At 40.5% G+C, this 24,410-nt stretch overlaps 1 protein-coding gene across 1 annotated transcript in view; it reads right to left on the bottom strand.

The window, feature by feature from the left end:
- The window catches only part of ACOXL (acyl-CoA oxidase like), a 347,249-nt gene that overhangs the window by 101,279 nt on the left and 221,560 nt on the right, over positions 1 to 24,410 (bottom strand). Inside the window, 2 exon segments of the mRNA XM_040496721.1 lie at positions 11,867 to 11,990; positions 21,315 to 21,424. Of these exon segments, the coding sequence (XP_040352655.1) occupies positions 11,867 to 11,990; positions 21,315 to 21,424 (234 nt within the window).

Here is a 24,410-nt window from a genome sequence, read left to right as displayed (position 1 = left end):
CAGCACAGAGCCCAGTGTGGGAACTTGCGAACTGTGAGATCATGACCTGAGCTAAAGTCTGACGCTTAACCTACTGAGCCACCCAGGTGCCGCTTGCTGAGCTTTTTGGATTTGCATGCTATCATTTTTTTTTTTAAAGAAAACATTTGGCTAATACTTTTTCTGTTCTGTTCTCTGTTATCTTCTTCTAAGACTCCAATCACATATATACTAGAGTATGTGATCCTGCCCCACAGGTCATTGAGGCTCTGTTAATCTTATCAATCTTTTTTATTTCTGTGCTTTAGTTCAAATTATTTCTTTTGATTTGTCTTCCTGTTCACTGACTCTTCCCTCTGTTCTGTCTAATCTGTTGTTAATCTGTAATCTCACCCAATAAATTATTAATTTATTGATAATATTATCTTTTTTAGATTTATCCCATTTAGTTCTTTCTTTTTAAGAATTTCCAAAAGTCTTCTGAAATTTTAATGTATTATATCCCATCCACTCTTTAATAAATTCACTGTATGTTTTCAAAAGCTCTTTTCTTCTAATTTCAACACCTGGGTCATTTGGGGAGTCTTTTTCTATTTACTGGTTTTTCTCTTGATTATGCATTACATGTCCTTATTTCTTCACATGTCTGATAACATTCTATTGTATATTGGACAATGTGAATGATACTCATTCTAGGTCCTGTTGTCTTCTTCTAAAGAGTGTTGAGGTTTTTTTTCCATCATTAAGTTAGATCACTAGCAGATAAACTTGGATTTGTGGAGGCTGTTTTATGCTTTGTCAGAAAGAATAGTTTTGGTTTTGCCTTTAGTCTGTTTTAATTTTACCTTTAGTCCTTGGGTGAATCTCTTTTCCTGGGACGTAGTCTTATACATAAGGTAGGGCCCTCCTAGGACTTCATTGGAAAGCCCCTTGACTTTGCCTTACCCTTCTAACTTGGCAGGATTCAAATTACAAATTATGCTTCCTATGTAGTAGGCAACAGTTGAATTCTCTGCTCAGCTCTTTAATCCCTCCAGATTAAAAATCCCTTGAGTTCTTTGGGGTCTTGTCCATCCATGCATATTTCATACATGAGTCAAGGATTTTGTTCACACACATATTTTGAAGTTTCCTTCTCTGTGGTTCCCTCCTTGTTCTGGATTTTTCGCTTTGATTTTCAGTCTTTCTGACAGTCCCAGACTCCATCTGCTGAACTCCTCATGACATTAAGATTGTGGTTTCCATGTGATGACTTCCTCTTTAACCTAAGTGCAGGAAAAGGCTTTCCAACTGTCAGTTACAATTCAGAGACAATAAAAACAAATATTACTACATTTAACTACATTAAAGTTAAAAAAAATTTTTTTTTGCATGGCAAAAATCACCACAAACGGTCAAAAGACAAGTGACAAACTGGGAGAAAAATTATGCAATGTGACAAAGGGCTAAGATCTTTAATACAGAAAGTAGTCTTAAAAACGGATGGACAAAAGACCAAAAGCTCTATGGATAAATGGGAAAATGACGTGAATAGACAATACATGAAAAATATGTTAAAATGGCCCTCACACTGACAAAAACTGTTCACTCACTTACTTACACTTTAAAAAAAAATTTTTTTTTAATGTTTTATTTATTTTTGAGACAGAGACAGAGCATGAGCAGGGGAGGGGCAGAGAGAGAGGGAGACACAGAATCCGAAGCAGGCTCCAGGCTCTGAGCTGTCAGCACAGAGCCCGACGCAGGGGTGGAACTCACGGGCTGGAACTCACGGAACTCATGACCTGACCTGAAGTCGGACACTTAACCAACTGAGCCACCCAGGCGCCCCTCACTTACTTATACCTAAAGAAGTATAAGTTAGACCAAAACAGAGATACCATTTCTCACCTATCAAATTGGGGGTTGGGGGAAGCATGAGGACAGGTTCTGTTGATGAGACTGTGAAAAAATGAACATTATCTGGTGGTGAGATGGGGGCTAGGGATGCAAAGTAGTACAACTGTTCCGAAGCAGAATTTGACAATTTCTAACCAAATTACATATGCACTTACTTTGGGCCCAGTGGTCGAATTTCAAGACATCTTCCCTAGAGATACACATTAAGCAATACTAAAATTTATATGCATATGGCTATTTACTGCGGCATTATTTCTAGTTGAAAAGTACTGAGAGGAAGATTAAATGCCCATGTATTAGAGAAGGGTTAAGTAGGTGACAGCACATCCACAGCATATTATTCTGATGCCATTTTAAAAAATGAGATGGATCTCCATGAAGTGATACAGAGTAATTCCCAAGACATACTACTGTTAAGTGGGGGTGTGGTGGGGGGAAGTCTAGAAGAATATCTATGGCATGCTATCCTTCATGTAACAGAGAAAGCAATATAAGAAACTACACATGTTCCTGTGTATTTTGGGGGAGAAGAATAAAGGAAAAATAAGCTAAAAACTAAATAAAAATAAAAAGGACGCCTCTAGGAGTATGTAGAGGGGAAAAAGGAAGAAATAAAAGTGTGGATGAGTATACCTTTCTAAAAGCTTTAAGTCCTGGAAACTTAGTAGTGCTTTACGTAGCTAAACCATGAATGGAGTAAAATCAACCAGGAAGATCCCAAAGTAGGAACAAATAGGAACAATTGAACTTATATAACAAACAAATAACATAATCTCACTAAAGGATATGGAAAAGGAAACGAAAGTAAATTGGGAAATACTATTTTGTTTCGATACTTTACGCTAAAAGAAGAATACAATATTCTAGTTAGTAAATGCGCTTCTCACAGAGGTATGGGTTAGCAATTCTGAAACTACTTACTGTGTATACTAAGGAAGATCAAATAAGTAAACACATATTAGACAATGAAATCCAGGTTTCTCACTGTCTCAGAGAAAGAAGTTACAAATAGGAAAGAGGGAAGGCTAGAATGAACCTTGTGGTTTTGGATTGGAATCAGAGGTATCAGCATAAACTTGTGGTCTATACACACATACAGGTCTTGTGAGAACATGTGAGTTAGTAAACATACATTTATTTCCTAGCTTAGAACAGCTAGAAGCATTGACACCCCAGCAATAATCAGCACACCCAGAAACGAGGTATTGGTTTTTAAATACCATTTTCCAATAAAAGGAAGCGGGGTTTCTTGGAAAATGATTATATGTCTGGCAGGGAAAATTCAAGATATGATACATTTTGTGGTAACAGAAAATAAGGAAGTACGTACTAAAAAAGAGAATAGTGACATATCGAAGGGATATAAGGAATAAGTAGAAGGAGCTCTCAATAGCCAAAACTGGAACAATTTGAGCAAGAAAATAAATAATGATGGTATCAGACTGTAGCCCAAACACAGAAACGATATTGTTGAGTCTACACTGATATAAATAATAACTAATTGAATAAATAAGTAGTTGCAGGAGAAGGGACAGTTCTTGGTTCTAATTAACTAATGTAATCGAGATGGGGGACATAGAAATTCCCCACTAGGCATACACCACAGTATTCATCGTTTCCAGGAAGATTCATAGATGGACACGGGTAAAAGTTTGAGGAAAAACAGGATATCTACATAATCAAGCATCAGTCTAATCTCTGCTCTTGGTGACTGTGTTACCTTGAAGAAAACACTAGCCTTCTTCACCCTCAGGTTGCCTATCTGTAAATGAGCGAGTTTGACTAGTTCACCCTGAGGGACCCTTCTAGCTCTCACACTCCAAAGGAAATGACCACACCTCCCAGGGAGTAATCAGGAATACAATTTCCTTTTCCTTTCCTTTCTCTTCACTTCCCCTTCCTTCTTTCTTTTCCATTCGCTCCCCATAGTAGGTTTCCCTAGGAAGAGAATTTAGGGTGCTCTCTATGAGAGAAAGGTGGAGTAAGTCAGAAGTGAGGGAAAAAGAGAAAATGCAACTGGGTTGCTACAGGGCGGAGAAGAAAGTAAGAGAGAGGAACACATCACAGAACAGAAACATTTCCTATGACCAGCAACAACAAGGGGAAAGTGCCAAGCTAATGCTTGGGAGCACCATCCACCGGGGAAGCAGGCGTAGTCAGCCTCAGATCTTCTTGCCCATCCACTCCGGGGTCTCACAAGACCAACATCTACCCTTTCCTCAGCCACCAAGTACGGCTTGCTATGAGAAGTGGCAGTCAGTTACCCTCTCCCTTTCTCTGGAGTTGCAGGACTTTAAGCCTTATCTCTCACTGAGAAATGGGCACATGCTCCCCATTGAAGGAATTTCAAGCACCGGTCAGCAGAGAAGGAGCCACACTTCTGCACAGGTGGCCTTTGCCTAGGCAGCACCCATGCTGCGAAGATACAAAGGCCCCTCCATCAGACTGTCCTGGTCTTCTGATCATTTCCTCAATTCAACTTGAGTAAGAAGATGCATCAATATCAATGCAAAGTATGAACTCAGGAAATTTGGTTTCTAATCCTGTTTCCTAGCTTTGATGATCTGTCTCTGGAACAAAGCTCTTGGCATTTCTGTGCTATGAGATTTTTAGTAAAACATCTGCTATTCAGGCCACTGTATTGGCTTTTAAAAATGTAACAAACACAAGCCAGCTGCTGTCACTCTTTTGTTCCCTCTCCCGACCCTCAAACTCTCAGAGAAGCACAAACAAACCAGCGACAGAGTTTTTCCTCTCTTTGGGCTTGTCGACGATAGCAGTTCCAAGATCCTCTCCAGATCTACCAGCTACCTGGTGACCAAAGCTCCCGAGGACCTGTGACCGATGGACATCATTACAGCCCTACCTGCAGCACCAGCCATGTGTATGCCATCCAATGCCTAACACAGCTCCCATTTTGCACAGACAAGGACTCAGATAAGATTCCAAACCCCAACCTGGTGACCTGAGCAAAGATGCCGTCAGTCTAAAATTATAACAAACAAAGTAGCTGGCATCATCTGTTAGAAAGACAGTCTTTACAGAAGTACTCTGGCTTTATTATGTTTTCAAGATCTAAATTAAGAGTTTTAAAGGCACACACACACACACACACACACACACACACACACGCAGTCAGGTGACGCGCTGACCACAACAGTAAAAAACCATATACAGAAAGCTCTAGAAAGTCACATCTCTGATAACCTTATTCCCAGCCTCCTCACCAATTCTTCTCCATCCAAATCTCAAACTCTGAATAAGGAAAAATAACTTAGGGTAGTTGTTTCCAAGTTAGTTTACTGCCCCTGGATCTTGAGAATGATTCATAATGTTCATCAGCAGACTGCTTCCCTTTTCACTTTAACTCAGACTTGCAGTGTGGCGGAGGGCACCATGAATCAGATTTGTAAAATCACTCTTTTCCAGGTCATTCTTACACACCCTGAAGTGGGGGTCTACCAGTGTGGTAGAAGAAGGTTACAGGTGCTGAGAGATGGAACGTGAATCAGCTCCCAGTGAACTAGAACTATCACCCGATCTGGATTCACATCCCTCTACCCACCCAATGTTTGTTATGTATATTTGGAAGTAAATAGTCATTTGCTAAACATATTGTTTACGGAGGGCCTATATTTTTCCCCATAGCTTTTTCTCCATACAATGACATAAGTCCTTAATAGAATATTCTCAAAGCGACAAGCCATTGTTTACGAGTTTACTTTTTCTTCCCACTAACGGGAAAATGATGTAGCAGTCTTGATGAGCGAGATTTGCAGCACGACTTTGGAAAATTGGAGAAGGGGGGCTTCTAAGGGAAGCTATGGGGCTGTGCTCCCTTTATGGCCACCAGCACATGGAAGGACACTTCCTGGCCCTATTTTCAGTTTAATTCTGGGTAGGAGGCAGATAGGCTATCTAATGTGAGCAGAGGGTTGGCTAAGCAACTCTAAAATAAAAAGAGCATTACAAAAAAACGAAGAAGAAAAGCAGATTTCTGAAGCCCATTCATATTTTCACCCCTTTAAAAGATTCTGAACCAAATCACAGGATTGTTTTTACAAGATCTTGGCATTCTAGATGAAATCACCCACCTTTGGACATTGCACAAAGACTACTGTCCCAGCTCTGATTTAATCTCGTAAATTAGATGTTCAAATTACTGAACAGATTGTTTTATTTCAAGATATACCAAATCAATGTAGGTAGACATAAGCCAACATACAGCTAGCTGAATAAACAGCTGAATCAAAAATACAAACTAAGATATAGAAGTCAATAGTCTTTCCTCTAAGCTTGTAGGCTTTGGCATAATTTAGCACTTAAGTTATTTCATTTTCGTGGGTTAAAACTAGCGGACTTGGGGCACCTGGGTGGCGCAGTCGGTTAAGCGTCCGACTTCAGCCAGGTCACGATCTCGCGGTCCGTGAGTTCGAGCCCCGCGTCGGGCTCTGGGCTGATGGCTCGGAGCCTGGAGCCTGTTTCCGATTCTGTGTCTCCCTCTCTCTCTGCCCCTCCCCCGTTCATGCTCTGTCTCTCTCTGTCCCAAAAATAAATAAACGTTGAAGAATGTTCCTAGTGGCACTGTCTGTAATGTAAACTGAAACCCAAGAAGCATTAGAATATTGTACAATCATGCTCTTATTGACAAAGAAAGAATGCCGTCTCATTTTATTAAGTGGAAATATTGATTAAAACATTACAAACTCCTTTTGTATTTTGCTTCAAAAAATGTGTGTATCAATGCCGAAGCTCTTAAACAATTTTTGTTTGCAGATGCCGTATTAGTTATCTATTGCTGTACAACAGATTATCTCCAAATTTAGCATCTTAAAACAAAGAAACTTTTGTTATCTGACATGGCTTCTGAGGCTTAGGAATCTGGGCATGTCTTGAGTGGGTGCTCTTGGCTCAGGCCCTCAGGAGGCTCCAGTCAAGTTGTTGACTGCCCTGGTCCCTGTCGTCTCTGAATATCTGAATATGGCTGGAAGAGGCACCTCCACGCTCATTCACATAGCTTTTGTCAAGACGGTTCAGTTCTTTGCCAAAGTTCTTGCTCATGACATGGTTTTCCTCAGAGTGAGGGAGAGACAGAGAGAAAGAAACTAAGACAGAAGCCATGGTGTCTTTTTAACACGATCTCAGAAGGGACATCCCATTACTTCTACTGTATTCTATTGGTTGCACAGACCAGCTCTGGCACAATGTATAAGGATGTGAGTAGCAGGAGGGAGGGATCCTTGAAGGCCATCTTGGATTCTATCACAGCCCATCCTCATCCCTTCCCAAGGGCCACAAAAATCTCATCCCATTACAGCAGTGATTCAAATCCCAGAATCCCATCATCTAAGTCTAGCCTGGGTACAGATTAGGTTTCCAAGATGTCACTCCTTAAGTACAGTTCCTTTTGATTTGAAGGCTTTTTTTTAAATATAAAATTTATTGTCAAATTGGTTTTCATACAGCATCTAGTGCTCATCCCAACAGGTGCCTTCCTCAATACCCGTCACCCACCCTCCCCTCCCTCCCCCCATCAACCCCCAGATTGTTCTCAGTTTTTAAGAGTCTCTTAAAAACTGATTTGAAGGCTTTGAAGAGACAAGTTATCTGTATCTGGCTGTACATGGCCAATATACAATAGTGGGAGAGGACCGGATAACCACTATACATATTCATGCTCAAAAGGGAAGAAAGTGAGAGAAATAAAGGGGTCAGTGATCCATAGAAATTCTGAAATCCAGCTGATCAAATGTCAGAAGTTTTTTGTTTTTTTTTTTTAATTAAGATTCAGTCCTACCCACGTCCAGCTGTTTTAATTCTCCACAGCCCTTGGTTTTTTCCACTGAGGCATCCTTTCCATTATCATGAAAGGTCCGCATCTTTGTGACTGAGTAGTTTTCTCAGCCTGCTCTCAGCTTGTAGAAGTTTCATGGCCCAAAGGCTCTATTCATTTTGTGCTATCTCTGTACCTTTCAGCACCAACTGAAAAATGTGACTGATATAATTCTCTTAGAAACTTTATACATCTTCTGTGAATCTTTTTTGGGGTTCAGTCCATTAGACAAAAAAATCCATATCCACAAATCTCTTTGAGATAGGCCTTCGGGGTGTGGAGAAGGCTAAAGAAGGATGCCTTTAAAAGCACCCTAGAAGCCTACAGTTGGACTGAAAAGATCTGTGAGGCATACCCTTAATCTCTTCAGAGGGCCTTTTGCCCTACTGAAGACCCATCTTTGATCTTTCCCAGTTCTTAAAAGGATTTCACTTATATCTTGGGCTTTATCTTTCGACCGTGCATTCCTGAGAGTGCTCTGGATTATATCTTTGCTCTGAAGCCATCTTCTATGTTTCTTTTGGGTAGGATTAGGTCTTCCAAAAATATATATTGAAGCACTAATCCCCAGTATCTGTGAATGACACCTTATTTGGAAATAGGGTCTTTGCAAGTTAAGATGAGGTCATCCTTGCAGTAGGGTCGGCCTTAGTCCATATGACTCGGTGTCCCCATAAGAAGAAAAGAAGATATAGACACACAGACTGAAGACGGCCACACGGTGACAGAAGCAGAGATTGGAGTGATGCGGAGACAAGCCAAGGAACACCAGTTGCCAGGAACCACCCCTGTGGTACTTTGTCACGGCAGCCACAAGAAACGAATTACAATATGGTGAGCCTGGGAATCTTCAAAACCACGGCAAGTCTTCGTTCCTTCCTGTTAAACACTGTTTCCTTCAGCTTCTCTCTGTCTTTTGGCGTTGTACTCTAAGCAGCCAGAAGAAAGCAGGCCCTGTGGACACTTTCAGGCGCTGAGGTATGTTTTCTACTTTCTGTATCACTACAGACACAACAGTGTTGCTTAAGTTCTGCCGCTCCATAGCAAGAATCCCCTTTCCTCCAGTTTCCAATAATATTTACTCACTTTCCTGTAAGCCCTCACCCACAGCTTTATCAAAGCCCAGACGGCTTCTATGAACAATTTCTTCAAGGCATTTTAGGCTTCTATTGAGCTCTTCTTCTCTAAGACTCTTCTCTAAGCTCACTCCTGGTTCCAAGACCACACCCACATTTTGAGTTACAAGCTAGGTTACATCATCACCTAGCTTGAGGTGCCCAAATCTGTGTGAGGTATATCTATTACTCTGTAACACACTGCCCCCAGATTTAACAGATTAAGACAAACGCTCATTATTCACAGAGTTTCTGGAAGTCAGGAATGCAGAAGCTGCTTAGCAGGGCAGTTCTGGCTTCATGTATCTCCAGGTTAAAACTTAAGACAAGGTTTCCCACAGGGTGGGTAATCCAAGAAAGAGAGAAAGAATGAGCAATAGAGTGACCGACATGGAAGTCACCATGTTTGTTTGTTATTTTAATAATCTCATCTCAGAGGGGACATGTCATCACTTCTGCTGTATGTCACACAGACCAATTCTGGTACAATATGGGAAAGGACAACGCAAGGGTGTAAATACCAAAGGGAAAGATTCTTGGGGGTACGTTGGAAGCTGGCTACCACAGATATATGTTATTTGGCACATAAAAGTTCACAGTTATAGCATCATCAATTTGGCTGTGTACTGTTTCACACTTTTGCATTTTTTGTAAGATCACCATCACTAACGGTTATGAGGCGAATTATGTTTCCTCCAAAATCCATACTTGAAACTCTCAATCTGCAGCACCTCAGAATGTGATGCTCTTTGGAGATAAAGTCTTTAAAGAGGTGATTAAGTTAAAATGAGGCCATTAGGATGGGGCCCCAGTCTAGTCTGACTGATATACTTAGAAGAGGAACAGACCCCAGGAAGGGCATGCACAGAGGGAGAATCGTGTGAAAAGACATCAAGAGGGCCGCCATTTGGAAGCCATGGGGAAGACCTCAGAGGAAACCAACCCTGCTGACACCTTGGCCTTAAACTTCTAGCCTCCACAACTGTGAGAAAATAAATTCCTATTGTTTAGCCAACCAATCTGTGGTGTTTTGTTATGACAGCCCAAGTAGACTAAAACACCAACCTTCTGAAAGACATCTGAAAGTATCTTGCTGTTGCCCAATCTGTACTTTTTTTAAAAATCATTTTTGTTTTGATGTATATAAGTATACATCAACATATACAATTAGATTTTTCTATATAAAATGTATATAATTAGATTTATTTCTAAACTAAACATCTATGCTTTCATTAGGAGAACTAAAACTCATTCATTTTATAGGCCATTTTAAATCTAATGCTCTAATCTAAAGGCGGATGCTGGAGGGATTTAAGGCTCTTTATAATGGAAATGTATGAGAAGATGCCTCTCCCATGATTTTTTTGTGGACTGAATTTAGGGATCATGTTGTAATGGAAAAGGTGTTTTCAAGGAATTACCAGATCAGTGCAGTTGAAGACCAAATTGTTAATCTTTTGGGGCCAGAGACAGAGGACTTGCACTTAGCCAAATCAGACAAGAGTCAAGGGGATGTCACAATGATCAGGAAGCAGATTTCAAGAAGCAATCCCGGAGAAATTCTCAAACCAAGGAGCCCTCTTAAAACAGCCCTCTCGCATGATGCAGGCAGAGCAAAAAAAAAAAAAAAAAAAAAGAAAGAGCAGTGCTGGGGAATCTTTAAGGACCCTAAGAACATGCTTTCTAATTTGTTCCTTGCTCTGCCTCTGATTACACAAGCTTCTGGTCGTTTATTTATCTTTGCTGTGTCTTCTGTAGCGATTTGGATAACAGGCATCCTGTGTTTGGTACTCATATTAACTTTCAATGTAATGAGACGTATCTTAACCTAGGTTCCTTTAATGATCAAAGTCAGAACAAAACAGTGTCTTTTGCCTACCCTGCAATTAAAGTAAGAGATTGAGCATGTTTTTACTCTAGCTTCTATCTCACCTTAAAATATATTATAAACCCAATCTATTTAGAGTAGAACCAGTGAGTCAAATTTTTTTAATTCATGTTTTTCCCCTAAACACATTTTTAGATTCTGAACTTTGCAACTATTTTTTTTTAATTTTTTTAAATGTTTCTTGTATTTTTGAGAGAGACAGAGTACAAGAAGGGGGAGGGGCAGAGAGTGAGGGGTACAGAGGATCTGAAGCGGGCTCTGTGCTGTCAGTACAGAGCCCATTGTGGAGCTTTAACTTGGGAACAGCGAGATCATGACCTGAGCCGAAGTCAGGCACTTAACCGACTGAACCACCCAGGCACCCCTGAACTTTGTAACTAGTTTTAAAAAAACACCTACTTATTGGTTGGATTTAGGGGGACCACAAATCCTTTTATATCTTGGCCTCCTTATGTTGGAGCTATTAATTTTGATTTTTTTTAATGTCCTATAGAGCATGTCTTTGAATAATTTTAAGAAAGGCCAAATGAGTAAAATTGTTCTTTTTAAAATTTTTTAATGTTTGCTTTTGAGAGAGAGAGAGAGAGAGAGAGAGAGAGAGAGAGCATGAGCAGGAGAGGGGCAGAGAGAGAGGGAGACACAAAACTCAAAGTGGGCTCCAGACTCTGTGCTGTCAGCACAGAGCGCGAACTCACGAACTATGAGATCGTGACCTGAGCTGAAGTCGGACGCTCAGCTGACTGAGCCACTCAGGCGCTCCCAATGGTTATTTTTTAAATATATCCGATGTACATTTTTCCCCCAGAGAACAATGTGTCCATTTAACACAGAGACCATGATTTTTCAATTCCAATAAGGGCTAAAAATTATTCCAGTCATCAACTTCGGTGGCAGCCAAATGATGGCTTGCGGGCAGAATTTGAAAAGTCAACACAAAAGGGTTCAACAGCAGCATCAGGGCCTCAGAGCAAGCGGGGCTTTCAGGGCAGACAAATGCCCTGTAGGAACTCCAGCCACTTCCAGAAGCTTCTAATTACCCTGACTCATCCTCTACTACATTTAGCAGATAGTTCACCAGCAAGAATATGCCTTAAACACATGTCAGAAGGAAAAAAAGAAACACACACACACACACACACACACACACACAACACGTATCTTTACCTTGTAATGAATTCTGGCCACCAAACTCCGGCGAAGAGCCCTTTCGCGAAAATTCACTGCTTTCAACAGAAAGGCGAGATTACCGACTGTGTCCACATCAAATGCCAAGAAACTGACGGAAAAACACAGTGACCATTATTATTATTTTGTCCTCACCAAAGAATTCAATTTGAGAAAAACAGACAGGGTTTTTTCTGTCAAAAATAAATTTTTTTTTTCCAATAGAAAAGTAGTGTAAGTACAGTTGAGCCCCCTTCACGTCTCTCACTCGCTGTATTCATGCTTCTTTCGATATTCTGATGGGTACCTGCCTCTAGTTTATCCTATGTGGTTGTCCTTATGGTGTAAAGATAATATGGCTTCCTGCTTCTTTTCACTTACTATTGTATTAGAGATAGTTAGTCAATATTTTATATAGTCTTTCTTCATTAAGAACTATATAATTTGCATCCATTGGGTTTATGATAATTTTCTCAACCATTGTTGGGCATTTGTTCTAATGATTACAAGTGACTATTGCTCATCAAATACATCTGTCACAAAGTATTTGTCAAAGGCTAACATTTCTTAAACACATAATGTATCAGGACCTGTGCTAATTACCGCTGTGAATTATTCAACAATCTCAAAATTTCTACGATGCAGATAGTATAATTATTCAATGTATAGTTTGGGAAACTGAGGCTCAGCAAGTTTCAGCAACCTGCTCAAGGTCACATGGGCAGAACACGCTCAGGCTCACGTTTTGTCTTAGGGAACACTTGTATTTGAGGAAAGAGGAGGCCAAGAGGTCAGTGAGCGGGCTGTGGGCAAGTGTAGGGTAGAGTGTCCTGCAGAGATAATGACTCTCTTCAGCAGGTAGTCATTTCTATCTTCCCTATCTGGCAATGAGGAAACTGAGGCACAGGGGAGGTAAGAGACTTTGGCACAAAGAGACTCAAAACACCTGTCTCCCTTAAAGCCCTGCAGGCTTTTCATGTGGCTCTGCCTTTTGTGCTAATTTTGCACCCTCCCATCCTCTGTCCCATGAAACTTCTGTCTTTGGAACTTGGACAGACAGTGAAGGGCTTAATTCACACTTACGGCTTCCCATAACTTAGCCACACCTTTGTGGCCCCCTCGCCCCATATTCTTGGAAAATAAGTTGTCATAAGACCCAAATAATTTAGAGTTTCATTAATTAAAATTAAACCCACAAGTAGCTGTTGTTGCTTAATCAGAAGCCATAAGAGAAACATTAAGAAGCAATTGATACAGTGCTTTTGAGAATGCCAAGCACTGAATTAATAATTTCCCTCCATGTAGACAGGAAAGATGGGAGGTCATTTTCATGCCAATTATCAGGAAATTTAACTTGTATCAATACTTATTCTGAATCTGGTCATTAGAAAGTTGAGCTTCTGTCCTAGTTTACTTAACAAAAAGTGAAAGAACTCTCACATTGTATTGAAAAGTATGTTTCAGTCATTCTAGAGACTTACTATGAAGCCTAGAGACTGTGAATTTTGTTATTAGAACCTATCTTTTTTGTAATGTTTACTGTGGAATACTATCCACTTGAGGTTGTGAACTACATGTGCTACAGGATGTGGATCTCATCCACCTGCCCTATCATGAGTCACATGCCAAGCACAACCACACCACATAGCTTTAGGAACTCACCCAGCATAAAAAGCTGTGAAGACTCTTAAAATTAGGGATATCGCTAAAGGCAACCTCCTTGTATTTTATAAGAAGGTCAAAATGACTCTAAATTTAAGTTAAATTTGAATGCACATCATCAGTCATCAAGGAAATGCAAATGAATACCACAGCGAGGTAGCATTATATGTCCACCAGAATGGCTATAATTAAAATACTGACATCATCAAATGTTGACAAGGATATGGAGCAACCAGAACTCTCATACTTGTTGATGAGGTGTAGAATGGCTAACCACTTTGGAAAAAGTTCTCACAGTTTCTCATAAAACTAAAGAAACACATACTCTATGACCCAGCAATTCTACTCCTACTATTTACCTAAGAGAAATAAAAACATATCTTCACAAAAAGGCTTGCATATGAATATTCACAGCAGAGCTACTCAGAAGAATGAAAAATTCAAAACATCCCATGTGTCTCTCCATCAATAAGAAAATGGAAAGCAAATCCTAGTATATGCGTAAAATAGAATACTACTCAGCAGTAAAAAGGAACAAGCTAGAACACATGACAACATGAATGAATCTCAGAAAGCATTATGTCATGTTAGTAAGCCAGCCACAAAAAATACATACCGTATGGTTCCACTTATACGAAATTCTAAAACAGGATAAACTAATCTGTGGTAGAAAAATATCAGATTAGTGGCTGCATCTGGGGAGGTGGTCACAGGAAATGACTGAAAAGGGACGTAAGAGAACTTTCTGGAGTGGTGCTAGTGACCTATTACTTAACAAGAGTTATACAGGTATATATCTGCATTTGTCAAAATTCAGTTAATGCACAGTTAAGATTTGTGCATTTCACTGTATGTAAGTTCTACAAAGGAAGAAAAAAACTGTAATCAAATTTTGAACTCTAGTGAATAATGTTCATGCTGAATCATTTAGAAGTATGCTGATGCCAGCTGTTTAGTTTGACATGCATCAGGGGAAAAAAGATGAATTGATAAGTGCGCTGAGGAATTGATACATGGATATACATGTGATATAACAAGCACAGTACCATGTTAATAGTAGAATCTATATGGTGGGTTTATGAATGTTCACTACACGTCTTTCAATTTGGTCAATACTTGAAAATGTTCATAATACAACATGGTAAAACTTTTCAGCATAATGCAGAACTTCAACTTCCTCAGCTCCCACACCTCCTAAGGATCCATGGGGGTGATGAGGGCAGCCAGAGCTCCGCTGGCAGCTCCAGGGAGAGAGGGAGAGGCAGTCCCAGGGGGAGGGGAGAGGCAGCATTCATCAGGACAAGGGGACAGAACTCAGCTGTTTGCATAACCAGCTATAGCCACTCTCAGAGCCACGCCCTGCCTCCCTCACCTAGTCTCTGGAGACTAATTCCTCCCACAGTCCAGATGAATGGGTAGCTTCTGAGTGTCCACACAAATGACTGCCTACTTGGAGGCATTTCGGGGCACCCGGAAGTCCTCAGCCCATCCTTCTTCATGCCCCCGCCTGCTTGTGGGTACATCTCTCATGAGTTGTCAATAGGACCGCCATCTGATTGTAGGTTCCATGAAGGCTGAGAACCCACAGTCACTGCTGCATCACCGACGCTGACAGAAGTGCCCAGGGCACTGAAAACATGTTGGACCATAAAGGCTTTTCTCAAGATACATAAAAACCAGAGCAAGGTTTGGGGAATGTAAGTAGATAAACAGACTGAATCAGTAAAACCTGGATGTGTGCGACAGAGATGTATACTGTTTTAGAGGTTAATGAGCGAGACAAAAATAAATGGACTGGAACTTTCCAAATATTTACAAGTGGAATACTGCCTTTGGCACATCTCAAGTCTATCGCGGAAAATTTGCCATGAATATAAATTTGCATAGGGGTGAGGGTCTGCTGTGCCTTCAAAATGATGGAAACGAGCCCTGCTCTGCTATGTGGAAAAGAAACGCAAGGGCAGATGAGGCGCTGTCAGTTTGGGAACAAGTTTCCTGAACGAATGGAGCTGATCCCGATGGGAGTTGTACTGTTCTTTCAACTCCTTATATGTTGGATAATTTTCAAACTGAAGAATTGTGGGGGGGGGGGGGAAGCTAACAGTACTATCCATTGCCCACTCAGGGCTAGAAATATTAAAAAGACGCAGTGGCTTTACAGAATGTGCAAGGACAAATTGAGACATTACAACTAATAACGAGTTAAGTGAAACAGTCCTAGAATATGGGACCTGATGTTTTCAAGCTTTAAGATAGATTAGAGTTTGAAAAAACAGGAACGTGACCAGTATGAAGGAAGGAAGGAAGGAAGGAAGGAAGGAAGGAAGGAAGGAAAGAGAGGGAGAAAGAAAGGGAGAAAGAAAGGGAGAGAGAAAAAAGAAAAAAAAGGACAGATTACATATTTCTTAATTTCACTTTATGCTAATAGACATGAAAGTGCCACACACTATTATTTATTGTGTTTCCCATGTTTTATTTATTTTTATTTTTTTTTGAGAGAGAGAGAGAGAGAGAGAGAGAGACAGAGTGTGAGCAGGAGAGGGGCAGACAGGGAAGGAGTCACAGAATCTGAAGCAGGCTCCAGGCTCCAAGCTGTCAGCACAGAGCCCGATGCAGGGCTCGAACTCATGAACTGTGAGATCATGACCTGAGCTGAAGTTGGACACTTAATCAACTGAGCCATCCAGGCACCTGTTTCCCATGTTTTAAATCAGGGTGATAAAATGACATTTTCTTTTCTTTTGAAGTTTATTTATTTTGAGAGAAAGAGAGAGAGAACATATGCGAGTGAGTACAGGGCGGGGGTTGGGGGGGGCACAGAGAGAGGGAGAGAGAGTCCCAAGCAGGATCTATGCTATCAGTACAGAGCCCGATATGTGGCTCAATCCCATGAATCATGAGATCATGACATACCCAAAATAAAGAGTTCGATGCTTAACCTACTGAGCCACCCAGACACCCCTAAATGACATTTTAAAATAAATAGTTTCCTTGGAAATTAGTTCAACACATTTTAGTTATGGAGACCAATAATCTTCCTCCAAATAAAAATAACAATTTAAAAAGCGCACAAAAGGGGCGCCTGGGTGGCGCAGTCGGTTAAGCATCCGACTTCAGCCAGGTCACGATCTCGCGGTCCGTGAGTTCGAGCCCCGCGTCGGGCTCTGGGCTGATGGCTCAGAGCCTGGAGCCTGTTTCTGATTCTGTGTCTCCCTCTCTCTCTGCCCCTCCCCCGTTCATGCTCTGTCTCTCTCTGTCCCAAAAATAAATAAAAAACGTTGAAAAAAAAATTAAAAAAAAAAGCGCACAAAAGTTGAAAAGCACAATAAACTCCTCAAAAGTAGGAAACAAAACATTTATGAGCATAGATCAATGAAATAAAAAACAAAGTTACCGCAGAGAGGATCAACAAAGAGGAAAGTTGGTTGTTTAAAATAGCAACAACAACAACAAACAACCATCTGGTAAGATTAAGCAACAAAAAAGGAGAGAGAAAGCACATGACATTAATTCTAGGAGTGACAAATGGGACATAACTACAGATCTAGCAGAAGTTAAAAGGATAATCAGTGAGCAGTATGAAAAACCTTATACAAATAAATTCAAATCTAAGTGGATAAATTCTTAGAAAATATTATTTATGAAAACTGACACGAGAAGAGGAAGCCTAAATGGTCTTAAAACAATTAAATTACACTTGATGCTGGAACAACATGAGGGTCGGGACCCTGACCCCTGTGCACTCGAAAATCTGCGTATAACTTCTGACTCACCCAAAACTTAACTCCTCATAGCCTACTGTTGTCTGGAGGCTTTACCAATAACAAAAATGATCAATTAACACATATTTTGTATGCTACATGTATTATATACTATATTCTTATAGTACAGTAAACTAGAGAAAAGAAAATGTTATTAAGAAAATCATAAGGGAGGGGCGCCTGGGTGGCTCAGTTGGTTGAGCGTCCGACTTCGGCTCAGGTCATGATCTCACAGTCCGCGAGTTCCAGCCCTAGGTTGGCTCTAGGTTGACAGCTCAGAGCCTGGAGCCTGCTTCAGAGTCTGTCTTCCTCTCTCTGCCACTCTTGTACTTGCAATCTGTCATTCTCTCTCTCAAAAATAAAGAAACATTTTTAAAAAAGGGGAAAAAAAAGGAAATCATAAGGGAGAGAAAATACATTTACAGTACTGTATTGTGTTTATCAAAGAAAGTCTGCATGTAAGTGGCCCTTTGTAGTTCAAACCCGTTTTGTTCAAGGGTCAACTATAATTGAATTAGTAGTGTAAATATTCCCCCAGGCCCAGATAGTTTTCAAATAGCTTATCAAATTCTCCCACAAAATAAGAAACTACTCCCAAAATAGCTTTACGAAACCAGTAAAACTTGACATGAATTCAAATCAGGGAACTACAAGAAAGGAAGACAGTAGGCCGATAAGTAAACAAAAACCCTAAAACAACACTAGCAAGCCAAACTCAGGAAAATATTAAAACAACGATGCAGCATAGCAAAAGTGAATGTTTCTCAAGCATCCAAGAGTAGTTTAACATTAAAAGATTTATGAGGCTTATTTATCACATTAACAAGTTAAGGAAGAAATAGATCATTTCAATAAATGCAAAAAAATCATTTGCAGTAAAATCAATAAAATTTGTCACCTACTAATGACAAAAAATGTATTAGAAATAACAGTAAGTGGAGCTTCTTAGGAAGCAAACTGTATCTATCAAAAGCTTCAGCAAATATCCTTCTTAATAGTGAAACGTTAAGCTAAGTCTTTTTAAAACCAGGAATAAGACAAAAGAACACCTTCTACATGAAAAAGAATAAAAGGAATAAAAAGTGGAAAGAAAGGCATAAAAAGTCATCATTTGCAAATGGTGTGCTTGTCTGTGTTAAAAAAACACTCAAAGAATCTATAGACCCAGAAGAAATATTTTTTATGATCAGGTTTATAGACAAAAGTCAACTGCACTTATAATAAATGGGCAACAAAAAAACATAACTTCAAAACTATTCTTTTTACAATAACAAAATCATAAAGTACCTAGTAATCTATCAAAGAATGTACTATGTATGGAAAAAATTATAAATTTCTGGAAAACACTTAGGAAACGAAAATCTTTGAGACGAGGGTCAGTTTTACAAATACGTCAATTTTTTTGCAAAGCTATAAGACAAAACACTTTCAAAGAAAATTACAGCAGATTTTTAAAAATTGTGGTAAGATATACATCACATAAAATCAATCATTTTAACCCTACACAAGAGTACAGTTCAGTGGCATTAAGTACATTCACAATGGTGCACAACCCTTACCACCATCCCTCTCCAGAACTTTTTCATCATCACAAATTGAAATTCTGTACCCACTCAATAATAACACCCATTCTCTCCTCCTCCCAGCCCTTGTAACCATGTTCTACTTCCTGTATCTATGAATCTGACTACCCTAGATGCCTCATAAAACCACAGTCATAGAATATTTTCCTTTTGTGTCTGCAGGTTTTTGTTTTTTGTTTCTCTCTCTCTCTCTCTCTCTCTCTTTTTTTTTTTTTTTGAGAAATGTAACAAACTGATTCCAAAACTTGTATGAAAGGGCAAAAGTCAACACAACTCTGAATTATATTAAAACAATTTTTTTTTAATGTTTATTTATTTTTGAGAGAGAGAGAGAGAGAGAGAGAGAGAGAGAGAGATAGACAGGGTGAGCAGGAGAGGGGCAGAGAGAGAGGAAGACAGAATCCAAAGCAGGCTCCAGGCTCTGAGCTGTCAGCACAGAGGCTGACATGGGGCTTGAACCCATGAACCGGAGGTCATGTCCTGAGCCGAAGTCAGATGCTTAACTGACTGAACCACCCAGGTGCCCCCTCTGAATTATATTTTAGATACAATAATATAAGGTTATAATTACAAATCTAGTATAATTGCAACAATGTATTGTATTGTTGGATTAGGATACACAAACAGACTAGGAACGAAGCACCACCAGAATGGCCTCCCACATGTGTAGAAATCTATATGAATGCCAGAGCAGGCACTGAAGATCACTAGTAAAAGATAGTCAATTAGGTAAGTGGTGCTGGAACAACAGACAATCCCTACAGGAGGCAAAAAAATGAAGTTAGATCCCTTCCTCACACTACAGGCATAAACCTCTAATGGACTCGAGAATTAAATGTGGAAGGTGAAACGCTCAAACCGGTATTTCATGATCTCAAAGTAGACAAGATGCACAGAGTGTGGAATATAAAAGATTGATAAATTCAATAGTAATTTAAGAATTTATGTTAAAAGGCACCATAAAGAAAATATAAGACAAGGCACAAACTTGGAGGAGGTAGTTGTAACATCTGTAACAACAAAGGATAAAAAACAAAAACAACAACAACAACAACAACAAAACTCAGTAAGAATTAAAAAAAAAGAAAGAAAAAGAAAGATTGGCAAAACACATGGACAGGCATTTCACATGAGAGGAAATAAAAGTGGCAAATACACTTGTGAAAGCATGCTCAACTTTAATTAACAGTAATAAGGAAAATGCAATTTAAAGTCACAGTGAGAGATCTTTGCGTGTGTGTGTGTGTGTGTGTGTGTATTAAGGCTGATTAAGACTGATAATCCCACATGTTGGTGAGGATGGTTCCACAGGACACATGCTTCCGGTGAAGGTATACATCTGCAAAATGACTCTGAAAAATAATTTGTTCTGATCTAGTGAACTTGAACACTGGTATACCCCCCACAACACAGCACTTTCACTCCTATGTACTACTGAGGAGTGTTTTTCAAACAACGGATTGCACATCTCTAATTGGTTGTGAAATCAGTTTAAAGGATTGAGGTCAGTATTTTTAAACAATAAAATTGAAAACTATCAGAGATCATTACGAGTAACAGGAGAAGCAAGGTTTCATGAGATGTTTGCTTTGGTGCTGTCTGATTCGGGGTGTGTGTGGAGTGGGGAGCTCTATGGATGTGTGGGCGTCAGTGGTTGATGTAAAATTTATTTCTTATTCTGAGTCACAGCAACTAAATTTGAAGGCCCTGTAGAAACCCTTATACATATTACCCAGAAAACGTGCAAGATTTTTCACGGGAGCTTTGTGCAAAATATCAAAAGCACAACCCTCATGCCCACTGATGTTGGTTATTAGAATGGCTACGTAGATGGGGACATATACACATGATTAAATATTATAAACAAAGAGAACAGTTCTTCATCCACACACATAACAGCTGAGATGAATCTTAGACACAAAATAGAGTGAAAACAGGAAGCTACAGAATACCACATATGCTACCCCTTACTTATCAAGCTTAAAGACAACACTAAAAAAATCAATAAAAACAAGCAAAAGCATGGATCCTGAAGCCAAACCACCTGCATTCAAATCCTAGCTCTGTCACTCCCTAGCAAGTAACCATGGGCAAAATAACCTCTATGCCTCAGTTTCCTCATCTGTGAAATGGAAACAGTAACTTACCTCATGGGGGTACTTAGGCTTAAAATCTCTGAAGTGCTGGGAACAGTGGACACACAACGAAGGAGGCACAGGAGGAGAAAGAACAGAATTAACGGTGTTCTGGTTCTCAAGTTGGGGAGTGGGTGAACGAGCACTGATGCTACCACAATCGTGCATTGCTCGTCCGTATGGAATATTAAAAATTTCAACAAGAGTGGTTGTGCCACGACGAGGCTCCATGCACTCAGGCTCGATAGTAAGACACTGGGGGCCAAGGACGGTCACAGCCTGAGCAGTCACGTACCTGGTTCTCAGCTTGTCACTCCCAGACTCAGCCCAGTCTCGGAAGAAGGGGGAGAGTGGCTTCTCTTGATGCTGTTTGGTATATCGAGCCAGCAGTTCCCGCACCACAACGTATGCAGACAGTTTATCACTTGTCAGTCATTTGTCAAGAATGTAAAGAGGTGCTAGGGTGTCTTTAAATGCTGGAGCCAGAGAAGGGCTAGTTGCTTCTAGCAAACTCCTTGAAAGGAATCAAATGCAAACCCTATCCTTCCGGAGGTCTCTGTCTCCCATGGCCAATGTGTGGTGCTTACGTTCCACTGTCCATCCCTCCCCTATGGCCAACTTGCCTAACTGGCTAACTACCTACTGCTCTCTCGCCCACCTGAGACATCAGCCTTTAATGCCAGTCCTGGGACCAAGCAGTTGAGTCGACACTTCAAATAAAACCTACTTGCCTTCCCTGAACCAGACAGACGGATGGTCTATTTTCTTTTTTGCCTCTAATATTCTATGGCTGATGAGGCCTTTCGGGAATAGTATTAAAATGTACCCATAAAACAAGCTCCATCAATCCTCTCCCTCGGCAGCTTGAAAGTTATAAGTTGGCCCTAACATACCGCATGCTTTTCCAGTTTTGTTAAAAAAAAAAAAAATGATGTCCGTGTCTAGCCTGCTACAGATAGAGGTGCACCCAACAGTCGGCAGCAACTGCTAGATGTGTTGGTGAGACCACCTTGGACCAACCTGCCTGCCAAGCTTCTAGCTGACTGCCATAGGGTGAGTGGGGCCAGGCCAGGCCAGCAGAAGAACGACACCATATGACCCCAACCCAGACCAAATTGCTGACCCACAGAACCAGGAGCTAACAATTGTGTGCTGTTTTAAGTTACTCAATTTGGGGGGCGCCTGGGTGGCTCAGTGGGTGAAGTGTCTGACTTTGGTTCAGGTCATGATCTCACGGCTTGGGGTTTGAGCCCCACATCTGGCTCTGTGTTGACAGCTCAGAGCCTGGAGCCTGGTTCTGAGTCTGTGTCTCCCTCCCTTCCTCCCTCCCTCTCTCTCTCTCTCTCTCTGTACCCTCACAGGTTGTGCTCTGTCTCTGTCAAAAATAAATAAGTAAATAAACATAAAAAAAAAATAAGTTACTCAATTTTGGGATGATTCGTTAGGTAGCAATTTATAGGTGATTCAATCACATACAGAACTACCTTTAGAATATTTCCTTCTTTCAGCCGTACCAATCTCTTACTCGACACATCCCCAAAGGCAAGGGAATTAAAAGCAAAAATGAATTACTGGGACCTTATGAAGATAAAAAGCTTCTGCACAGCAAAGGAAACAATCAACAAAACTAAAAGGCAACCAACGGAATGGGAAAAGATATTTGCAAATGACATATCGGACAAAGGGCTAGTATCCAAAATCTATAAAGAGCTCACCAAACTCCACACCCGAAAAACAAATAGCCCAGTGAAGAAATGGGCAGAAAACACAAATAGACACTTCTCTAAAGAAGACATCCGGATGGCCAACAGGCACATGAAAAGATGCTCAACGTCACTCCTTATCAGGGAAATACAAATCAAGACCACACTCAGATATCACCTCACGCCAGTCAGAGTGGCCAAAATGAACAAATCAGGAGACTATAGATGCTGGAGAGGATGTGGAGAAACGGGAACCCTCTTGCACTGTTGGTGGGAATGCAAATTGGTGCAGCCACTCTGGAAAGCAGTGTGGAGGTTCCTCAGAAAATTAAAAATAGACCTACCCTATGACCCAGCAATAGCACTGCTAGGAATTTACCCAAGGGATACAGGAGTACTGAAGCATAGGGGCACTTGTACCCCAATGTTTATAGCAGCACTCTCAACAATAGCCAAATTATGGAAAGAGCCTAAATGTCCATCAACTGATGAATAGATAAGGAAATTGTGGTTTATATACATAATGGAGTACTACATGGCAATGAGAAAGAACGAAATATGGCCCTTTGTAGCAACGTGGATGGAACTGGAGAGTGTGATGCTAAGTGAAATAAGCCATACAGAGAAAGACAGATACCATATGGTTTCACTCTTATGTGGATCCTGAGAAACTTAACAGAAACCCATGGAGGAGGGGAAGGAAAAAAAAAAAGAGGTTAGAGTGGGAGAGAGCCAAAGCATAAGAGACTCTTAAAAACTGAGAACAAACTGAGGGTTGATGGGGGGTGGGAGGGAGGGGAGGGTGGGGGATGGGTATTGAGGAGGGCACCTTTTGGGATGAGCACTGGGTGTTGTATGGAAACCAATTTGACGATAAATTTCATATACTGAAAAAAATAAAATAAAATAAATTAAAAAAAGAATATTTCCTTCTTTGTTTCAGATACATTTATGTTTCTATAGAGATTATATAAAATGTTGTATATACTTTCAGTCAACAGTATATCTTAAGTGATATTTTTGGTTCACACTGCTGTCTCTGATCCTAATTATCTGTTTAATGGCTGTGCAATATTTTTTGTTTGGAACCATCACAGCTAATTAAAGATTCCTATTCACTTAGTTAGATTGTTTCCAATTTTATACTGTCATTAATTTCATATCAGTATATTCAGACGAATAGCATTCATTGTCCCTTTTTTGTTGTTGTTACTACCTGAGAATAAATCACGTGACCTCATGTGATGCAAAGATCCTTATAAAGGACCACCCGGCCTATAAGAAAGATGCTAGAAACTTGTCAAGGCAGATCTGCCTAGGGGAGCTTTATTGGCAGTGCTGGGCAGAGCCAGTCATGCAATTATTCATGGGCTCGTCTTAACCAGCAGGGGATCGTGCCACATCCAGGGTCCTGTCAAAACCCATGTGGTCAAACCCATGCAGCCAATTGATAGCCCAGAGCCTAACTCATTTATACCAAAGCTTTCAGGTTCTTCCCATCCCAGGCCCATGGAAGGACTAAAGTCCCTTGCTCTCTGAAGTTAGGGGTGGCCACAGAACTTGCTTCAGGCCAGTGACGTGCAAGCTGGTCGATGTTCCCAGTTGTGACACGTCCCTATCCCTGGGCTTCGGTCTCTGCTGGAGGCTGCCATGGTAATCCCTTGCATTGGCTTCCAGACATTGTCTTA

The sequence above is a fragment of the Herpailurus yagouaroundi genome, unplaced genomic scaffold (genome assembly GCF_014898765.1).
Source record: "Herpailurus yagouaroundi ecotype Mexico unplaced genomic scaffold, PumYag 188, whole genome shotgun sequence".
NCBI classification, from domain to species: domain Eukaryota; kingdom Metazoa; phylum Chordata; class Mammalia; order Carnivora; family Felidae; genus Herpailurus; species Herpailurus yagouaroundi.
Note: the sequence above shows the minus strand (reverse complement) of the source record. Positions and strands in the feature narration are given on the sequence as shown.